General features: G+C 38.7%; 1 protein-coding gene across 4 annotated transcripts in view; it reads left to right on the top strand.

Moving 5' to 3' along the window:
- CADPS (calcium dependent secretion activator) overlaps positions 1 to 23,037 on the top strand; it is a 567,121-nt gene that overhangs the window by 375,190 nt on the left and 168,894 nt on the right. For all 4 annotated transcript variants that reach the window (XM_069084197.1, XM_069084192.1, XM_069084194.1 and 1 more), the window contains exons 12-13: positions 17,861 to 17,997; positions 21,044 to 21,231. In XM_069084197.1, coding sequence (XP_068940298.1) covers positions 17,861 to 17,997; positions 21,044 to 21,231 — 325 coding nt within the window. The remainder of the gene's footprint in view (positions 1 to 17,860; positions 17,998 to 21,043; positions 21,232 to 23,037) is intronic.

Genomic DNA, 23,037 nt, shown 5'->3' on the forward strand with positions numbered 1-23,037 from the left:
GACTGGAGGAAATCCACATTGGATTGGATAAATTTCACACATTCTTGCTTCCTTACTTACTAAATTGCACAATTTCTATTCATAGTTAAGTTATAAATGATTTATTACCATTCTGTGATCCTGCCCTAGCAAAATAACATAGTTCAGTTGGATTCTGAAGGTTTTCATAGGGTTTCTACACATTTTTTAATGAGATTCTATTCACATGAACTTACATAGTACATTCAAATAAAACAGTTCCTTTCCACTTTGTACATTTGATCTCCTTTCCTCCAGGCATAATCTTATGTAAATCATATCAGACAAATGGGCATTTTCATGTCCCACATAAGATGGTCCAGAGGAGCCTCATAGGACTCAGAAATCAGTCAGCCAGAGGCGAGGGTAGGGAAAAAAAAGAGTGATCATGAAGAAGGAATGTTAAATGTGTCGGATTTTTTAAATGCTTTGATCTGTTTTACTGAATTTTTTCCTCTTCCTTTTTTATTTTTCTGGTCTTTTTAAATAGGCTTTTTTAAAATAAAGGATGACTCTCAGAAAGGCGGAAGAAAATAAGTGATATACAAACAAAAGATGTCAATAAGATCTATTTTAATGTAGGAAATCAATAATAAATATTGAACAAAGAAAGGCTATTTCTTTCCCTACATATTTTAACAAATGAAAGGTGAAAATTAAATTATTTAGTCCAACTGTTTATTTCAAAGATGAGCAAGCTGAGGTCTAGGTGACTTGGACAAGGTCACAGAAGTAACAAGAAATAGAATCTGTATTTGAACCCAGGTCCTTGGACTCCAAATCCTATAATCATTTTTGTATTCCACACTGTTTTCCATTCTTAGCTGGCCTTGTATATTTCAGCTTAATTCAATTCAACTAAACAAGCATTTATTAATCCTCTGCTATGGGCAAAGCATTGTGCTAGGTGGTGGAGATTCATAGACAGACTAGAAATTTAACCCTATCAGACAACATTTACACTGAGAAGGCAATGCCATATAATGTGAGGATGTGAGGAGAGGAGGAATTCTGAAAAGCCTGGGGATCAGGGAGGGCTTCCTTTAGGGTTATTGCAATAGTTCAAGTAAGAAATGATGATGTTCGGAATTAGAATAGAAGCCTACTATGATTGGACATAAGGGGACATTTTGAGAGATGTTGTGTAAGTAAGAACCAGCAAAATTTGACATGACTTGGCCATGGAAGGGGTGGAGGAAGGAGGAAGAGGGAATTGTGGAAGATAACTCTGAGATTGCAGATCTAGGCAATGTGGCTGATGTGGGCAGCCCCTCCATCAGGTCACAAACTCTCTACAATGTATTAGGTGATCTTCAAGAGCTGTTGCAGTCAAAAATCTATCTCCTTGGATCCAACCTGCTGATAAGATTCTTGGAATTTAGTTGTCTACACTGAAACTCAGTCTGTCCCACGGTCCAGACACAAAGCCACTGCAATTGGCACAATGCTATTATGGACTTTGAGAACCCAGGATCTCCACAATGCCATGACATGTCATTGGGGTAGGAATTCTAGTAGAGGTCAGTGTAGACAGTGGCTTAGAAATCCATCAGAATGGACCTCGTCACTAGACTGCCATTAAGCCTGTTGGTGAGTCTAATTTCTCAGAACCTTTTATGACAGTCAAAGAAAGGGTGAACAGATGTAGCAAATCTCATTATATCATTCCCCATGATTGACAAAGACTATATTAGAAATGCAACAAGTTCAATCAATCCATAAACATTAATTAAATACCTGCTATGTGCCGGTGCTGTGCTAAGTCCTGCTAAGGGAAAGTTGTTTCACCCATTTGGGGCTGGGGGGGTGGGGCGGGGAAGAAATCTTGTTATTTCCAAAATAGCTCCTGAGAAGTCTGCATATACTAGTATGGCTGCTGAATTTCTGGCCTTGTTTGCAAAATACAAGTTAACTAGTGAAGGTGCAGTTCCCAGGATCCTTCTGACATGGTCATCTTCTCCATGCTGCTTGTATGTCCATTAAGAAAGCTGAAACACACCTGGGACATTGCCATTTGGGTGAATGCTTCCAGATTGTCTGAATTAGAATCTTTGCATGAGGCAGTGGAAAGTAGGCTGGGCTTTCAGACCTGGTTACCCTCCCAGCATCTGTCACTTGCTGGCTGGGTGACCTTGAGCAGGCTAACACAAACAGGAATTAGTAAGGCACCTGCTCTGTGAAAATCACCCTGCTAAGATCTGAAAATACAGAGATGAACAATGACAGTCCCTCCCCTCAGGGAGAGGGCCTACTGGCCCCCAGTGACTTCACTCCCCAGGGCCCTGTCTTCCAGAGCAATGATAGGGTTAAACTAGGTCATTGCTCAATTTAGAGTTAGGAAGGACCTTGGAGTCCAAATTTCCCCCTCATTTTGCAGATGAAGAAAAAGGCACATAGAGTTTAAGTAACTCACTAATTCAGGATCATATGGCTACAGTAGTAAGTATCTGAGGGACTATTTGAACTCAGACCTCCTGATTCCAAATGTTGGGTCCTATCATGCTGCCTCAGTTTCTAATATTCTATGATCCTCTTTGTGATTCCTAGCAGACTAGTTAATGTACCCATTACCTTTTTTGGGTCATTAATTCTGGAAGGGAAGGTACTCTGAATGTGTAATTTCTTCAATGTTTAATGGAAATTTTCTCCACTGATGAAGATAATTAACTTTCTATAACTTAGTGTCTGATCATTGCCTCCAAGTCACTCAGTGGTCATGTGACTTGCCAAAGGCAGTATAGTTCTACAGAAAGATCACAGAATTTGGATTTAAGAAACTGGGTTCAAATTATGCTTCTGCCATTTACTGGCTATGTGCGCAAGTCACATGATCTCTCTTGGTCTGTTTTCTCATCTGTAAAATGAAGGTGTTAGACTAGATGACCTTTTAGGTCCTTTATAATTTTAAATTTATGATCCTTGGAAATCATGTGCTCTTGGTCACATAACTAACACATATTTAACCCAGATTCTCCTGACCTGAAAGCTGACCCTCTATCCACTAATCAAGCCAATCAATGTCTATAAGAAGTATTTACCATGTGCCTAGGCACTGTGCTGATGCTAGAGATACAATCAACAAAGAGACAGTCCTGCCCTCGAGGAGCTAATGGGGGCGGGGGGAGAGTAGAGGCAACATGCAAAAGCAAGTTAAAAAGGAGGGAACAAGGGGGGAGACCAGGAGGTGCCCAGAGTGGGGACAGAGCAGCGAATGCAAAGTGGATTGAGACAAAGTCTAGTTTGTGTCCTCTATAAAGGAAAGTATTGGGAGAAATTTAGCCCTCCACCCTCCAGTCTACCAATCGCAGGGGAGAGGAGGCTGAGGGAGGTGATGTCAGTCAAAGCTTGAGTTGGCGGGAGGGCAATGAGATTAGAGGTTAGGAGATAAATAGATTGTTTGTTATTGGTCAGATAAATAGATTGTTTGTTATTGGTCAGTCCTTTCAGTCTTGTCCCACTCTTTCTGACGCCACTTGGGGTTTTCTTAGCAAAGATACTAGAGTGGTTTGCCATTTCTCCAACTCACTTTACAGAGCAGGAAACTGAAGCAAATGTTGTAAAGTGATTTACCCAAGGTAACATAGCTAGTAAATGTCAGACCAGATTTGAATTCAGGTCTCCCCAACTCAAGACCTGGTGCCCTCTCCACTGCTCCACCTATTGGTGGGGCAAGTATTTATTAAGTGATTACTGTGGGCCAAGCACCATGTACTTCAAAAGTCCCTGACCATCTATTAAGAAGGATGGTGTGGGGGGGAGGGGCAAGGGGTGAATTGAAAAACTGGCTACGCCAAGCTATAGGCTACCATGAAGGGCTTATCCTCTTGCAGAGTGTCCTAACTAATGGAGAATGAGGGTGCCTTGGGAATTATTGGATCTGAGTCATGTGTAATAAACCAGTTAAACAGGCTATGACAGTGAAAAGAGGTCTGGGTTCATCACCCAAAGGCTGTTGTGTGAACCCTACCTCTACCACACGGTTTTTAACTTCTCTGGGCCTCAGCTCCAAATTAAAAGAAAACAAGTTGGTTTTCCATTTATTGGACCATGTTCTACCCATCAGGACCGGACAAGTGGTATTTCTAGAGCGCATCACTGCCCCACTCCATGAGTTCCAGTAACTTCCTCTTGCCTCTCAAATCTTGTTCATGCTCCTACTTGCCATTCCACACACCCTTCTGCATTCCACACTATAGGGTCAAGGCCTTCTTACAGGTTCTCACACATGAAGCTCCATCTCCTGCCTCCAGGCCTTTACAAGCTGTCTTCACAGCCACCCTCATCCAACCCCATCTTCTTTCAAGGCAAGGTCCAGGGACCATCCTCTACATAGAGCCTTTCCTGATCTCCCACTTGCCATTGCTGCCCTCAACCTCCCAAATTAACTTTTATATACTTTCTGCATGTTTTCTTCCAACTTAACATGTGTACAGATTGTGTCCACATTGCAATATAAGCTCCTTGAAGGTGAAGGCCCTTCATTTCTGTATCACTGTATCCTCAGTGCCAAGTACAAATGATCAATGTTTATTGATATATTGAAGTAGATGGCTATTGACACATAAGTGTCTTGACTAAACTTAGCACACTGATAAAACAGTCAATCAGCAAGTATTTATTAATTGGTCAACAGGTTACAATGACCCTACATGATGCTAAGTACTAGGAATGCAAAGAAAGGCAAAAACATGGTTCTTGCCCTCAAGGAGCTCCAATTTGAAAGGAGGAAGAGAAGCATGCATGACTAAATTCCAGCTGTATACCCAGCAGGTGGGAGGCACTCTGAGGAATAGGTGAGATTTTAGCCAAGCCTTAAAAGGAAGGCATGAGAATTTAGAGGCAACACAGAAAGCATTCCAGTTATGGGGAATAGCGAATGAAAATGCATGGAATTAGGAGATGAATGATCGTGTTCGACAAACTACAAGTAGACCAGTCTTGTGAAAACATAGAGTGTGTGGAGTTAAATAAAGTATGACAAGACTGGAAAGGTAAGAAGGGATCAAGTCATGCAAAGCTTTAAATTCCAAACAGCATTTTCTATTTGATCCTGAAGTTAAGGAGGGGCAATTGAAACCTACTGAGCCAGGTGATGATATTGCCAGAAGGATTTTCTTGGCAAATATACTGGAGCAGTTTGTCATTTCCTTCTCCAGCTCATTTTGCAGATGAGGAAACTGAGGCAAACAGAGTGAAGTGACTTGTCCAGGGTCACAGAGCTAGTGTCTGAGGCCAGATTTGAACTTGGGAAGATGAGTCTTCCTAATTCCAGGTCCAGCACTCCAGCCACTGTGCTATCTAGCTGCCCCTTACCCTTTAGAAAAATCACCCTGGCTGTTAAATAGAGGTTGAATTAGAATGGAGACACATAAGAGTCAGAACAGGAGTTAGAAAAATATTGTAATAGTTCAAGCAAGAGGCAATAAAGGTCTGAACTAGGATTTTGGTTGTGGACGCAGAAAGAAGGGATCATACGTTGGAAAGATTTTGTGATGGTAAGAACTCTAAGATAAACTACTGTATCAGGTTAGCTATATGAAGTGAGTGAGGAGCTGAGGGTTCGCTAAGGATGTGAGCCTGGGTGCTTGGGGGAAAAGTAGTCCCCTCAACAGTAAGAAGGAAGTTCAGAAAAAGGGAAGGTTAGAGGAGAAGGGTAGATAAGAAATTCTGCATTAGGGGCGGCCAGGTAGCACAGCGAGTAAGCACCGGCTCCAGTGTCGGGATGACCTGGGATCGAATCCCGGGCTCAGACACTTAGCACCCACCCAGAAACACCTGGCCATGTAACCCTGAGCAAGTTACTTAACCCCGATTGCTTAAAAAAAAAAAAAAGAAATTCTGCATTAGAGATGTTGATTTTGAGATATCTCTAAGATATCCCCTTTGAAATGTTGGAAAAATCAGTCCATAATATGGGACTGGCCTTCAGCAGAGGGCCTAAGACTAGATATATAGATCTGGGAATCATATACATGGAGATGATCCCTGAAAATATGGGAATTGGCAAAATGATCAAGTGACACATGATGGAGAGAGAAGAAAAAACGGCCCAGGAAGAGTGTTGGGAGACCCCCACAGTTAGTGAGTATGATGTGGATGAAGCCACTGAGAAGGGGTGGTCAGACAGAACTGTCTCCTAAGATCAATTCAGGTGGGGAAAGGAGGGGAAAACAGGAAAGGGCCCGAATATCTGATTGCCTCCATATGACGAATTCCTGGAATGCAAATTCCCTTGGCCAAAACATAGGGCCCATGATGGGACTGAGATCTGGGAAGGATCTCAGCAGCCCTACAGTCTAGAGGTGTCAAACCTGCAGCTGTCAGGATGCCTCTGGAGAACCTTCCCAGTGCCAATAAAACCAGATTAAAATGTAGCAAATAAATGTCTAACAAATCAAAATACAATGCAACATAGATAATGTAAATTTATGGTTTTCTAAGTCAATGTGCGGCCAGAGAGATCCATTTCTGTTGGAGTCTGACACCACAGCTGGACTTTAATCCCTTCTTTTTCCAGATGAGAGAGAAGTCCAGGACAGTAAAGTGCCTTGCTCAGACTGGCACAGGAGGTAAAATCTCAGAGCTCAGATTTGGATCCAGGCCCTTCGATGTAAATCCTTAGTCCCTGTGGAACCTAAAGTTTTAGAGAGTTGCCCTGAAATGCTGAGTGATATGCCTATGGTGAGATAGATAGCTCATATTCAGAAGCAGGATGTGAACCCAGGTATTTGTGGCTCCAAGGTGAGCCTTTTGTGGAGTATGCTCATATGAGTAGCATTAAATAACTTACTATTAACATAGGTTATTCAATTAAACCCTGAACATTATTCTGGGCCTTAAAGACATAAAAGTTGGAAGAGACCTCACAGATTGCCTAGTCTAACTCCCTCATTTTTCAGGAAACCAAGACCCAGAAAGACTTGAGTTCAGATAATGCCAAAATGTACAACATAAAACTGTTATAAAATAACCTTTGGTATCATTGAATAATTAAATAGCCAGATAATTAGCTAAGTAATCAAATAATTGAATGAACAATGAGATACTACATTGATAAAAATTAAGATCATTTTGCTATCAAAGGCACAAAATGTCAAACCTTAAAGACAGTCAAGTATTGCATTTTAAAAAGGTTTCCTTGTCCAGCTAAAAGGTAAGAGTCATTGTTAACCACTTAAATCTGTGCACTCTCTCTCTCTCTCTCTCTCTCTCTCTCTCTCTCTCTCTCTCTCTCTCTCTCTGTCTCTCCCTCTCCCTCTCTCCCTTTCTCTCTCCCTCTCTCTCTGTGTCTCTCTTTCCCTCCCTTCCTCCCTCTAAATGTTTCTTTTACAAATAACCTTCCTGATAGATGCCATTCTTGCTAGTGAGTGATTTTTTTCCCAGAAAGATACATTGCAATAACAAATTTACAACTGCTTTCCTATTATTAATGTTGTTATTTTATTATTATTATCATTTTCATGGCAGTAGTAAGCAACCTAGAAAGCATAGAAATTTTCTTGGTGATTAAAAAATAAATCCTTCAGTCTTGTCACATAATATATGTTCAAGAGAGACTTGAAAACGTCACATCATGCAGTCGGGAAATTTGGGAGCAAAGCTGAATTCCTTGGGCGCCTACTTAATTTGCCTTCACAGGCTTCTGTAGGCAGATTTTGTTCTCTGACCTCACGACTGCATAACAGTGTTCAATTGCAAAATCTAAAGACAATCTCAGGAAGAGTGGAGTGGAATATTGCTATGCAATTTCAACGCTGAAAAATAGATCCTGCTATTCCTTATTTTGCGTGGGACTCGACAAACCCTTTTATTTGGGTTGCCCAGATCTTTAAAATGTGATGTTTTGATATATAGATATATTTTTTTCTTCTTTGCTACAATTAAAAAAGAAAAAGAATTCCAAACCACAAGTGGTTTGTTTTCTTTTCATTTGGGGTGTGGCTTTGTTTGGGGTATTTTTTGCCCTAGTCAATTAATGGCATTGCTCCATTTTTAGATATTATCGGGGTTTCCGTAGAAATGGTTTCCAGAACTGTAGGTAACAGGGCTGTCAAGATTTATATTCCCCTTTGGCAATACTAAGCATCCTCAGAGTGGCCACTTGCCCTTGTCTTTGTCCTCTCTCTGTTAGTGTTATATAAAAGTGAAAATTGCACCCCTAGTTATCATTTTGCAGGAGGGGCAAAAAAAAAAGACATTTTTTTCCTTGAAAAATGGGTCAAGGAATGTTTGACAGAACCCCTTGTTATATTTTTCATTTTTAATGTCTGTTTCTAGCTAATAACTGTTAAGCCCATCATATGCCAACATATGGATGTCTTTGAGAATTGTAATATGTTCCACCCTGATAATTGGTCGGGATGATTATTTCCCTAATTGTTTAAAAAAATTATTTCCAGCAGTTAGGATTTGGGTTGTTGTTTTTTTTATTTTTGTTGTTATTGGTTTGGGGGATTTTTTTGTTATTATTTTGTTTGTTTCTTTTCTTTTTCATTCTTTGCTTGAACCCAAGTACTTTAGCTACTAGGGTAGAACTCCTGTCTGCTTTCCGAAGCCTTGTTGCTAGTCTTTATGTTATTCTGGTTTGTTCCTTCTTACCCTGCTAACTTCTAGCTGGACTCAAGGGTAAGTGCTCCCCGTAGCTAGCACAGCTCAGATAATCAGTTGAGATTATCTGACAACTGCAATGTGCTTTTTTTTTCCTCTCTCTTAAAACTTTCCTCATGTTTAGATCTCGTAGTAAAACTTTTCATGTTATTTTCCTGAACTCAGGTTTGAAATGTCAGCTTCCATACTAAACTTAGGATGCATGTGACGTGTGCATAATTGCCTTCTCTCCCTGGCTTTCATATTGGCATCAAGTGATTCTCTTACTAAAGCCAACCATTGACATCTCTTATTTTTATTTTTTGTTTCTGTCCCAAGATGTAAATATGAATTGAGCATCAAAAAGAAATTGTAAATGATCCCTTTTGTTTCATGGAATCCACATCGACTTGACTGCTTTAATGCTTGAAAACAGATCATTCTGCACTCTGACAATCTGTTGTGTTTTTTTTCCCCTTTCCCCATTCCAATTTCTATGGTCAGTGCACCCATGGTGTGGTAACCATAGATACTTCAGGGAATAAAAAGGTAGGGTAGGAAGCCTCCCTGAGCAATATTTCCAGGCAGAAATGTTCAGAATAAATTAATAAGTAGAAGTCCAAGCATGCCTTGCATGGGTCAGCATTCTTACTTCCTGATTTGACAGTTTCCTGTAATGTTGACACCTAATGGATGATCACTTGGGAAAAGGAAAAGGGAGGGGTGCATTGGGTAACTCCCTCCTAACCAAATGGAGGGATTGGGGCCGTGATTGAACCCAAATAACTCAGTCCACAAAGCTTTGGTGTCATTCCCTCAGAATGACCATGAAAGTTCCCATCACAGTCACCAAAGTTGTATAAATGCCCCTGACGCTCCTTTTTAGTTAGAATAGGAAAATGAAAGCGAGGACTTTGTCAAAGTGGTCTGGTTACTTTTTTTTCTAAAAGGATGCCTTAAAGCAAGTGAAAACTTGAATATCTAGAAAGTTTTCTTTAAGTTACTTGTTTAGTTATGAGCCAAATATATAGTGTACTAATTCTTTATTCATATTTAAAAAGCTGTCAATAAAACACATGGTGAGTGCATAATTTATCAAGAGGGAGTTGGTCAGGAGAGCTGGCAAATATGCCATTGGAGTATTCTGAATGCCAAATGAGAGGGAGTAGGTCATGCCATTTCTCCTAACCATGTAATGATACTCCTTTCTTTTCTCCTTTTCTTTTCTTTCTGTGTTTCTTTCTTCTTAAAGTTTTTCTTTTTTCTTTTTTTTTCTTTTGCATAAATGTACCCCTGGTTAGCAGGCAGACTTCTTCACCACTCCAAGCAGATCCCTTATTTGACTTTTATTTTTATTTGGATGTCTGATGAGACATTGAAGCAAGCTTTCTGTAGAATGTGACCTTAGTGAAAATTCAGGATTTTGCCACTTTTTGAAGAATAAAAGAAAAGATGGGCAGGTGGATGGATGGATGAATGGATAGATGGATGGATGAATTCTGTTCTGATGGCATTACATGTATTTGCACAAAATGCATTGCTAGCTAGTAGTTTTTATTTTACTAATTGTCTGCTTTAATTGCTTTCTCTATTTATATCTCATGAAATCATTGCTATGTCTTCTTGTATTGTCAACTTGCAGATGCTACATTGCAGGAATGCAATCTTAAAGTATTAATTCAATATTCACATAATTTGCATGACCTAAAATGACACTGTAAATCACTTTGCTATTCTTTATAAAAGCATATACTCAAAAAAAACTAGACTCCCACAATCAGCTCAAAATATTTCAAAATGCTATGAGAAGTTCTCAATGTTCTATATTTATTAAAGAAGCATTTCTTTGGAATATGTTGTTAAATCTCAGACATCAACAATGTTATTCACTGAGTCATTTAATATTTTCCTGATTTGTGTAGTGATTTACAGTATAATGCATTATTAACTACTGTCAAGTGCAGAAAATATGATTGGTTACATTATAGGAAAAATTTAAACATGGCAGAGTTATGTTTTATCTTCAAACCAGAAATTGACTGAAGTTAGAGTAAATACAGCAGGGGAAAGTTGAAAATCATTTATTGATTGGTTTTTTTTAGATCATTGGCAATGTCACTGTTTTATATCTTTTATTTTAAATGACCTCTTAAAAATTAAAATGAAGCTGAAATGTGCATCATGAGTCCCCTGTTGAGATTTTTGTAGGAGTGCATTTTAGCTCTACAGATGTCCTTCTGTATCCTTAATTAATAAGTCACCCTTCTGAACAATGCATGTAAACTCTGCTAAGTCTAAGAGATCATGGAAATGTTTAGTTCCTCCTCCACACATGCCATCAGTTGTATGGCTTCATACAATGGGCATGGGAAAAATCAGTAATTTAGCTTGGGATCTCTTCCACTGTTGTGTCTAACCAAAAAAAACAAAACAAAACAAAAAACACAACTAAGAGTTCCCAGAAAAAAAAACTCTCCCAGTCTTTTGACTACCCCATTAAAGACTCTTTTAGGGAGATCCATAAATAACTAGCTGCCATCAATCATTGTCACTTCTTTATTTCATGTCTTCTGATGAGGTTGACTAGTGTCATTGTTCGTTACTGTCCAAACCATATATTCATTCTTGTAATGTCAAACAGATATGACAAGCACACATTTTCCAGATAAGAATGATACAAAGTCACCTTATAATTTGTGGTTTGGGTTCACAGATGTTAATTTGAAATTTTATTGGCTGTTCATTTACCTTTGGACTCATTCTCCAAGATAATCATTGGATTCTAAATCCCAAGGCTGAATAAGATGGCCAGCTACCTCCAGTCTTTTAAAATTAGTCTCCCTCTATGGAGCTGGTCCTCTTCCATTGGATTTCATCAACAGCATAATAACCATGTATTTACAACAACCAAACTTAATACTTCCTCTTTCATATTAAAAGAAACCCAAAACTTAATTCTGCAAACTAAAAAGTGAGATTGGATCATCTGTAAGGATTCAGTTAGCTGCCAGAAGGGCAGCAGAGTACCAATTGCATGGAGTGTTCTTTTTAATTATATCCTTACCAAAAGGAGAAAAAAATACTTTTGCTAAAAAATTATTATAACTCTATCTTAAAAATGTGTGTCTAATACAAGATCACATTTATATTTGCTTATGAAACAGGATAACATGGAAAATAGACTATATATATGTTTGGACATATATATATATATTATATAGTTCTATAGGGAGGAGAGAAAAAGAACATTGAAAGTGAAATGAACTATAATATAATTATGGAAATCTGAAATCTAATTATGAAAATGAATGCTGTAAGTGACAGGCTGATCAACTCAAGGCCACTTCACTAGAATTTTTAAAGGAGGCATGTGCAGCTTCTTTAATATGGGGCTCCTGTTTCCTTCTACCTTTCAGGTCCATAAAGGAATTTGTTTCTACTGAATCTAGGGACAGATTGTGTTTGTTCATTTCTTTTTAATGAAAGTGTCCCATCTCTCAGCAAAAAAGGAAGGAAGGAAGGAAGGAAGGAAAGAAGGAAAGAAGGAAGGAAGGAAGGAAGGAAGGAAGGAAGGAAGGAAGGAAGGAAGGAAGGAAGGAAGGAAGGAAGGAAGGAAGGAAGGAAGGAAGGAAGGAAGGAAGGATAGATGGATAGATACATAGATACATAGATTTGTTTGTTTCCTTTGCCCTTATAAGAATATCCCCACCTCATTCAGAAGCACAAACCCTCTGCCATAAGCACCCTTCAGAAGAGTCACAAATAAATAAAGCATTTCAAAATCTAGTATTAGTTTAGGCAGCCTATGGAAAGTAATGTCTCTCACACCAATTATACTGGACCCTGATGACTGCTTTATTTTTTATGTTCAGGAAGTCCTTTTACAGTTATAGGCCTTCATGCTAAGCACCCAGGATTGTTGTGTGTGGTTCTTTCAATTATAACAGAGCAATAAAAACTACTTCTCCAGAAGATGAAATCAATTATCTGTCTTAATAGCTGTGAATCTGAAGCCAGTATTTAGTGATTCCCAAAACTGAGACTGGAGAAGACAGACAGGTGTTTAGTATACTACAGTCAGCTCTTGGTACTTTTTGAATATCAGCAGATGAAAGCAATAGTGCCCTTCTGCCCAGATAGCAAATAATCTAAAAGGCAGAAAGCTTTCATGTTACTGATTTACCTCTTATGGTTGATGTTAAAAATCAGTTTGAATCTTCTGAGCACATACCAACTCTTGGCAGATGGGAATGGTCCCAAAGCCCGTGAGATTAACAACTCGATAATCAGGAAGTAGATGTATCATGATTTGCTTGGGATGCTATTTGGGGTGGTCACATCTGCCAAAAGTTAGCGTTAGAGATTAAGAAAAAAAACCCAACCAATTAATTATACAGGGTGGGAACAAGTAGGATCATAGATTTCAAGATCGAGGATAATGTAAAGAAAATCCAGCCTACCCCCTTATTTTCTAAATGGGAAAAGTGAAGCCCAGGGAGGTGATAGAGTGAGTCAGCTGAGTTTGTGACTTACTCAAGGTCATGGTTAGTCATAGATCTGGGATTTGAATTTGGGTCGTCTGCTTCCAGAGCCATCCCTTTATCTAACACACCCACACTGCCTTCAGGAAAAACTGAAGTAGAACACCTCGTCGAAGAAAAGAGAGAACAATATAGGAAACACGATATTGTGTTGCTGGGGAGTCACACATGAGTTATTTGAAACTGAACTTGGAACAGCTGGACGGTGGTAGTGTTTTATCTAAAAATACATAACATATGTAATGCATATGGGTCCTAGACTTGTATAGAGACACATGCAGGCAGTCTGAACGGTATCCAAAGACACCTGCACCTTGAATGCTGTTTCCTTCTCTAAGAACTTCTAAGAACACATGTTCCCATTTGGGGATTTGCATCCAAGACACCATCTGAATCTCCATGTGTGTAGCTCTTAATAATGCCAGAGAGAAATCTGCCTAAATAGAGGTGTCAGGGTAATTTAGTCAGCTTGTAATACCTACCAATTGTTGGTACACAGCCCAACCAGGCACATTGAGAACATGCAAAAGTAATGGCAGATATGAAACCTACCCTGCCCTCAGGAAGCTTCCCCTCTAGCTGGAGAGGTGGATTCTATTAACAGGAAATGACATGAAAACATTTCTATTGTAGCAGACCATCCCTGTAACAGTACAAGTTGCACGCACACATGTTCAAAGGAACAGCAAAGGAAACAAATTATTAACTCAGGGTGAGCTTCTTTGAGGTGGTAGGTTTGAAGCCAGATGCTAAAGGAAGCAAATAGGATTTGGTGATTAGGAACAGGGAGACTATCCTCAGGGAAAGTAAGATGTAAAGTAAGCAAGATACTTACTAAAGAAAGTAAGATAAGGGAAGTGACAAGAACCGAAGTATAGAAATAAGCATTAGCAAGATGATGGTGGGAAATGACAGATAGCAATGAGTCAGATTTCTTAATTGCAGTAAGTTCTGCAAGATGCTCCACTCATAATAATGAAATAATAATAACAATAACTAACATTTATACAACACTTTAGGTTTGCAAAACACTTTACAACTGTTATTTTATTTGAGCCTCACAACAACCCTGGGAGGTTGGGTGCTATTATTATCCCCATTTTGTGGATGAGGAAACTGAGCCTGGAAGAGGTTAAGGGATTTGTCCACAGTCACATAACAAGCATTTCAAATCAACAAGAATTTATTCAGCACCTACTATGTGCTGAAGGAAAGTGTTAACACATAGTGATTAAGTATCTGAATTAGAACTCATATCTTCCTGATTCCAAGTCCAGCACTCTATGTACAATCCTATCTAGCTGCCTTTGAGGGTTATGATTCATGTTTTATCATCTTCATTTTGTTGATAAGGAAATAGGTTCAGTTACACAGGAACATACAGTAAGCACTAAACCTGGATGATAAGCTTTAGTCTTCTGACTCCAAGTCCAGAATTCTTTCTATTCATGTAAAATGTGAGCTCTTTTATGAGATATCCTGAAGCTTTTGGAACCTTTGACATCTTGAGTCTAGTTCCAAGCATATCAAAATTTTGTTCATTCAAATTTCATGTGTTTGATTACATCCCCTCCCTGTCCCTGGAGCAATCTTCAGGGACACATTACTTGATAATTGGAATCCTAAGATTGTCACTGAATAACTCTTGGCAAACACGTCCCCCAATATTATGGGAAAATAAATGGAGAGCTAGAAAGGGTCCTTGGGGGTCATCTAGTTCAACCCTTTCCCTTTGAAATGAAGCTAAGGGTCAGAGATGCTAAAAACTTGCCCAAGATTCCATGGCCCAGGGAAGACACCAGATTAGAACCCTTGTCTCCTGATCCTAAGCTCAATTCTAAGTTCTTTTCAATTGTTGATAGATTTACTCCCAAAAAAATGGATCCTAGGGTAACGGGTAGAAAAGAAGACATTTTATCTCAGCAACTTTAATCTTTGAGAGTGAAAGCCTTCTTTTCAAGGATATTTAGTTCAGAGAGTGATATTCTAGAACTAGAGTAGCTCTCAAAGGTCATCCTCTAGTCTAAGGCTCTCCTTTTACAGATGAAGAAAATGAGACCTGGGAAAGCAGCTTAGCCAAGGAATCACAGTCAATATGCAATATTAGGATTTGAATCCAAGTCCTCTGACTCCCAAGTTAGTAATTTTTCCACTGAGCTGCATTGCCATGCAGACCTGCCTTTAAGGTTTATGGAAAAATAACACTAACTTACATGGATTGTTGTGTTCAGTCTTTAGAATGACATCCATTGGAAAAGTGAGAGTGACCCACAGAGCAAATCAGTTAGGCAGAAAAGTTTACAAGGGGCTTAGAGAAGGTACTCCAGAGGCCACCTAGTTCAACCCTTTCATTTTATAGATGAAGAAACAAGTAAAGAACAAGATACTCAGAACATATGGACTATTTTTAACAGCTCCAAAGGGGCCCCTTTGCCCAAGTTTGGTACCCAGTATGCCCCAAATCTTAAAGAGAAAAGTGATAAAATATAGAAGCCAGACTGGCAAATGAAGGCCTCTAGCCAATTTGTCATTTCTCAGTCTCTGAGAATGTTTGAGTGCTTAACCTGCCTCTAACAAAATAAAATGTCTGGTCTAGCTGTTAAAAAAAAAAATAGGAGAGGAAGAATAAAATATTCCTGGCACTAAGGGGGGGGGGTTGAAAATAGCATGAACACAACCTTTAGTTATTCATATTAATCAAATTGATCTTAGCCTGAAGGGACAGAAATGGGAGGGCATCATCTGTCAAGAGAGATAGAGACCTTCCTGGACATGTGTAGATGATGTTCTACCGTGAGAGACCCAAGGTTGTAGAAGACTTAGGATATGGTGCCTCAGGCCTGAGAAGTCAGAATATGTCACTGAGGTGAGAGCCTGATTTCTTACACACACACACACACACACACACACACACACACACACACACACACACACACACACATTTTGTCATTTGCTCTGATAAGATAAGCCAGCCTGCTGACATCAACTCTAGAGGGCACTGCTCTGCCATACTCCTTCCTTGCCAGACATAGTGGGTCAACTGGCAAGCAACTCAGAGACAAATAGAATCCTGCATGAGGAAAAGAAGGGGAGAGAAAATCTACCCCAAACCATAGACCACCTCCCCAAACAGCAATATAAGGAAGTTTCACAGCCAAGAGGATTTTCAGATTCTCTTGAATCAAGTGTGACTTGGGTGGGGATTAGGGAAAAGAGAAGCAGAGAATACCTCTTCCAAAATATCATTTTAAAAACATACATTATCTGATCATTCTGGCAAGTCTGTTCATCTTTAAAGAGACACATCCTCAAGATGCCTTCTGGAAACCTTTGCTCGAGCATGTCTCAGACATAAACAATGCATCTTGTTCAGACACTGAGCACTTGGTGCCATGATCAGAAGACTTTTAAAAATTGGAGGAGAGAGCATTGATCTATGAGCTCCAATGAAGTTCTATTTGAACGCACATTTCCATGTTTCCATGATAAGAAGAATTAAAAATAGTGTGAGGAAAGATATCATTTTCAAACCCTACTGCCTCTAGCTCAAGATTTTCATAGCAGGGAGGGGGATATTTTTTCATAGAAGCCAATTTCTCCAGTAGAATAAACTTGCAAAATGGCTTCCCCAATCACCTTCTCAGAGTTGATTATTGATTCTTCCTGTGCCCTGTCAGCCTCAGTCATCATTGATATGCCCTTGTGTTCCACTAAAATGTAAGCAAAGAGGGGAATAAAAAGCTTACTCTAGCTGTTAAAAGGAATTGATGGAAATCTCTGTATTAAAAAGGTGAAGAAACAGGCAAGGGGGTGGGTTCTGTCTTTCAAGCAGCCACCTCCCATCCTACCCATGAATTTCATGGGACTACCCCTCAACTTGGGTCCTCTCTTTTTTCACTGGTAAAGTTAGTACTATTTTAGTTACACATATTAAAGTGAATCAGCCTTTAGGAGGAGTCCTCACTCTGAAAGAAAATTGTTAATACACTGAGATTATTAATTCACAACAAATGGCAGATCATAACCCTTGCTGAGTAAATTTCTATCTGTAGGCTCAAATCATGGCATAAATTCGTTCTCCAACAATTCTAAACTAGAAAAAATTGCATCCCTATTTAACTTATTCTTTGTGACTAACTAAAAATCTTTATGATTTGGAGTACATTTGATCGGGGGGAGGGGAGACCTTTCTTAAAATCAATTGGCACTAGACACGGATGTAGTGCCCGTGTTGGACTTTGGTTGAAAATCATTGAAATCCTTTTTCCAGACAACCTAGGAAATATAGAGAAAAGCTCTGGCTATCCCTTCAGTAGAATGGCAGAATCTATTTGAATTCACCATCAATAATTAAATAGGCTTCGCTAAGCAAAGGTTGGGTCAGCCAATAGTGCTCTTTGAACAAGAGGCTAAGTTGAGAGTTTTGCATTCCTTTTTTTCAGTAGAGTATTAATGCACTGTCATTGTGATCACCAGATAAGCTGTTGATGCCAATATATTTTTGCTGAAGTGCAATAAGCTAATCAATAAGTGATGCAAGTTGACAATGGGAGGTCAAAGGATATTTTGGTATGATGAGGGGGGGAGAGGAGGGGAGTTAATAAGAGAAAGTGCTTAGAGTTCAAAATGCATTGTGAATTCCTGTATATTGGAAATGTCAAAGAAAATGTGTGTTTCTCTGAATTGTGTCTCTCTCTACATGTATAAATGAACAGATGCAGATAGAGCTCAAAAACATGGCATGGATGAATTTATCTCTTCCAATCCCTGTAACTTTGACCACGCTTCCCTCTTTGAGATGGTGCAGCGCCTAACTTTGGACCACAGACTAAATGATTCCTATTCTTGCCTGGCAAGTATATTCTTTGGTCTACAGTGGTTTAAACTTGAGAGTCCTGAAAGAGAACTTTGTTTTTTTTGGTCACCACCCTCACCTTTTCTAGAAAACCTAGTGAAAAATAGAGGAGCTGTGCTAGACATCACTGTGTTCTCGGGGCTAGGAGCTAAGTTCTAATTTGTGTTCTTTCTGAAGTACAAGGTAATGCATACCCTTACAATCTGGTGATAAGATGTGACTGCTGAAATATTTTGCCTAATGCGATGAGTTGATCAAGAAGCAACTTCCTATTCTTTTTTTCAGGAGTATTTTCAAAAGATAAATCAATCTTTGATTTACTTAACTAACTTTATACTTCTTTGGAAAGAAGGGATAGGTATTGACAGGAAATAACCCAATTCCCTATGCCTCTCTCCTGACCAGGCTCTTTTCGTAGGAGAGACAGTAGGACTCCTAAGAAGATAGTTTCTCAATGGCTTATGATGAATTTAGTAACACTACCTTAAAGACCTAAAGTTTAATCCCTACCTGCAAAAAATCCTAGGGTCACCTAGTAAATTAGTACATTCCCCCCCAAAATTAAATTGTCAAGAAAAAATCCTCAGGGCATTGGACCTCAGGTGAACTGAATAAATTTGGTGAGGATATCTAGGCAATGTCTTAGCTTTTCTATACAACCCTCCATGTTTGAAGTGCTGTCTGTCCAGTGGCAGGGGCAAAACTCCCAAAGGCCTTTTGTTAGAAGCTAGGTGGCCATTCTGTATGTCCTGAGCATTTTTGGACGATGTAATTTGGCATCCTGAGTCCCTCTTTGCCCTGTGCATTGTGGTTGAATTAATAAGCCTCGACAAGGTAAGGTTTATGTGATTTTACAAAACTTTACCACTTTTCCTAAAAGGTAGGCATTGACAGTCCTATTTTACAGATGGGGGAAATAATCCAGGGAGGGGAAAGCACAGTGGACATATATTTATTTGCCCCCTAACCTCGCTTTCAAACCCTATGGCACAGAAAATAATTTGCATAATTTAAACTACTGCCTTTTATAAGACACACTAAAATTCTCCAGAATTGTGTCTGACTCATTTTTGAAGGACTTTTTATTTAGGTCTAGGAAACACAAATATTAAATCTATAGGAAAAATACTTTAAGAAATGAGAGAAAAGGGAAGGTTTGATGCATGACAATAATTTAACCACTTCACATAAAGGAACCACTGGTAATTTTAAACCTAAAATCATTTTTACCACAAGAATAGAACTCTTCCAACCTAAAAGGGATTTTTTAAAGTTTATTTTGCATTTTAAAGCTATTTGCCCCAGATTGAATTAACAAGATTATGTGATAATCATTATAAATCACACTAGTACGTCTTATAGCTGAGCTAATTCACATCCTTTCCTGGTTAACTTCTATTCTCTGAATACTAATTTTTTTTCTCCCATCTCACTTTTCTAAACAGCTGGACTCATGCAAGCACAAATACATCTTGACCTGGTTATCTTTTTTCCTCATTTTCTTTTGTCCTGAAATTTCTCATTGAGAATGGCTATCACATCATGTAAAAGTTAATCTGGAAAGGAAATAGAAAATCCCAGGTCCTTTTCTCTATTTGCATTTCCCTCCCCAAAAAATGACAACTAAAAAAACAGAGAATATACAATGAAAAATGATATCTCCCCACCTGAGTACCTAGGTCTATGAATTTTCAAGAACAAAGTTTCAGGCAGCCATAAAAATGAAAAGAATCTCATCTCCCTTCCTCTATATATTCCTTTCCTCATTATTATAATCTTTTCTTCCGTTGGTTTTGGAGTCCGACCAGCAGGGCTCCATAAATTTTTCTGTGTCTTCGACTGAGATCCTAATTGATATTTCTTCAACTCTTTTCAAAGCAGTTATTTTGGCATCTACAAAAGACTTGGTGTCATCTGAGTCGTAGAAAATATATTTTAATCTTTCACAGCAGTGTTGTTTCTAAGATTTAGCATTTGGGGTAGCAGATGGGGTGGCAAGGAAGTTGTCTATAGGGGCAGTGCTTTGCCTCAACCACTCTCCCGCCCGTTGCAATAACTTATAATTTCAAAAAGGAAAGATGCTCTCATTTGATACCTTAGAGAGCTCCATTTCACCGATTGATTAGTACCCAGGTCCCTAATAAGAACTAATAGCACTGTACATCAGCGTTGTCTACTCAGCTCCAATTATCTTTCATCTATTCCCAGGTAGCTGTATTTTCTCTTCTGGACAGTGTCCCTTTTTCATTAAAAAAGCAAGATAATATTCCAAAGATGACCCCAAGAAGAAGCTAGAGTTAAAAACAAAACAAAACAAGTAGCAACTACAACAAAATTAAACCTTTTTCTTTCATGCTGTCAAATAACCGTCTAAAATGATTTAAATCAATTTACAAACTAATTCTTGGTTCAGAAGTGGGGAGCCTGTCACCCCACCCATTTGCTATAGTAGAGTTGAAGATTGGGTATGTTTCTCTTCTCTATGTAGAGCTTGGATTGGTCAAAAGCCAAATGAGAACCAAATAATTGCCAAAAATTAAAAAAAAAATTTAAACTACACAAACCAAGGCAAAAGCAGCTCCTCTAAATTGAATTAAGTCTATTGAAGAAATGGCATTAAAAACCACTTATGCAATACTATTTGCATATTTATGGCATTACCTTTATTTTAAAATAAAAGGAACTCCTTCTAAAATGTGTTATAATAACTATCGGCATGCAAGTAGACTATAACTCACATTTCCTAGCACTTGAAAATATATTTGCTTTTAACATTAGCCTAAACAACTTTTTCCCCAACAGTCATACTGTACTGAGTGAGAAAGATAATATCATTGGGGTCAAGATTAAAGAAAAGACTTCTTATACTCTGAATGTCCCAGTGTGTTATTAAGTCCTAGAATAGGAGCTTAGGGCACTGCATCACCTCCCTTCATCCTGGCTCCTTTTGCCATTCCCTCCCCACCAATACCACCCAGTTCAAATCACTTTTGAAAAAACAACCTGTATTTAAAAGAAAGTCTCTCCTTTATTCCTTAAACAGGGCTGGTTCAGTCCTGGCCAGGTATTTGTACTAGATGAGTACTGTGCACGAAATGGAGTCAGAGGGTGTCACAGACATCTCTGCTACCTCAGTGATCTCCTTGAACGAGCTGAAAATGGAGCTATGATCGACCCCACACTGCTTCACTACAGCTTTGCCTTCTGTGCATCCCACGTTCATGGGAACAGGTAAGAAGATGCTCATGTGGGCACTGGGTCAATGGTCCACAGTGATGGCTTGTAACCCCCCCTCAGCCCCTGAAAATGTCCCAGAATGATATACTTGATTGGAATCATTTGGCCATGTCAGATATGGCTAAAGAAACAAACAACTCTCAATTATTCACACTGATGCTTTGGCAAAGTAATTGCCTGAATAATATGAAGCAATTCTCAATAGAAAAAGCATCTAAATTTGGATTTAAGATCCAAGAGATTTTTTTTTCAATTGCATTACTTTTATTTTTTATTTCAATTTTGCCCAAGTTTGTATGGAGGTGAGACTACAATTCCTTGGGGCTCCTCTGATTGATGATAACAAGGGGAGTTTGGTACTAGTTAGTTAATCTACATGTGGGCAGGCAAATGTCTGCATTTGTAATCCGTCAGAGCCCTGCCTATCACTTCATCTTTGGTGCTACCTGCTCTGTCTAGTACCCTCCATATATGACAGCACGTCTCTAACTTTATTGATCCCCTTAAGATGCATTCTACACTATATGCCATCATTGGTAGGTTATATCAACTCGGGCACCATGAAATTCTGACATTTGGCACTGAAGGATAATATCAAATGTTTATTGGAATGATTAGCTATTAAAAAAAGAAGTTATCCATTCTCATTGTTGTAGTATTCCAGCCTTTTGTTCGCATAAGAGAGATACACTGGCCCTGGTACCCAAAGGGCATCTATGGAAAGTTCCACTTTATTTTTTTATATAAATATATGCACTCTGATGACTATCTGTTACAGCCTCTTGGACTGAAATCTTTTTTTAAAGAAGTTGCATTATATACTCTGGGTTGTCACACTGTATTCTACATATGTTACTGAATAAGAAAGTGTTATAAAATAATGAAGTGTTTTTGTAAACTCCCTGGTAAACATCATCATGAATTATGATACACATTGTCTGGATTTCATATTGTAACATTGCCACTTGATTCACAGTTAGGTTTATACATCTTGTCATGGAAACAGTTTGGGATCTCTTATTTTCTTTTCAGTTCTGATTTTTCCTTATGCAAGTTTACATCTTTTTTTCTTATTATTTTCATTTGAATGTATTTGTTTGCATTTTTGTTTTCATGCTTTCTTTTTGTTCTTTCTCCTTTCACATGTGTTTCTTATTTTGTTTTTTTTTTCTTCTGTGACTGGCCACATGCTGCATGCCGTCCCTTAAACCACCCTTTCCTCAAAGTCAACAAACGCATGGGTTACTTAGTGGGTTGTTTCCAAGTGCAAACAATGAGGGGAGCAAAAGTCCCTCCCCTCTGGAATCGGATGCCAGAAGGGATTCCAAAAAGGAGTCTAAAAAAAGAAAAGATCCTAAACCCCAGTTGAATCCTGACCCCAAAAGGTAAGGAGGAGCTGGGTGGTGATTTGTGCTTGAAGCATGTGGGCTCTTCTTCCGACTCTTTCTGTTACTAATGTTGCAATTTCTTTGAAATTCTTTTTTTAAGCTTTTTGAAGATGAACTGTTGTTTCCATTCTAGTGAAGAACAATAATTATACAGGATGGCAATTAATCATAATTAGAGTTTGGGGGGACCATTTTAGGATTGTTTATATTTAAAAAACTAATCCAACAATATGGAGACAGAATTGTGAGTTAGATATTTTCTTTCGGGGACATCAAGTTGCCTGGTACTTTCAAAGTTATTGACAAAGAGCAATTCATCCTTGATTGTTCTGAAACCAGGGGCAAAAAAGCAAAGATGGGCTTGCTTCAGAGAGACCCATGTGCTTGTGGTACCCACATCCAATACGGAGCA

This window comes from Petaurus breviceps, unplaced genomic scaffold (assembly GCF_028583685.1).
Source record: "Petaurus breviceps papuanus isolate PSGF00001 unplaced genomic scaffold, PetGlider_PUasm1.0 174, whole genome shotgun sequence".
Lineage (NCBI taxonomy): Eukaryota > Metazoa > Chordata > Mammalia > Diprotodontia > Petauridae > Petaurus > Petaurus breviceps.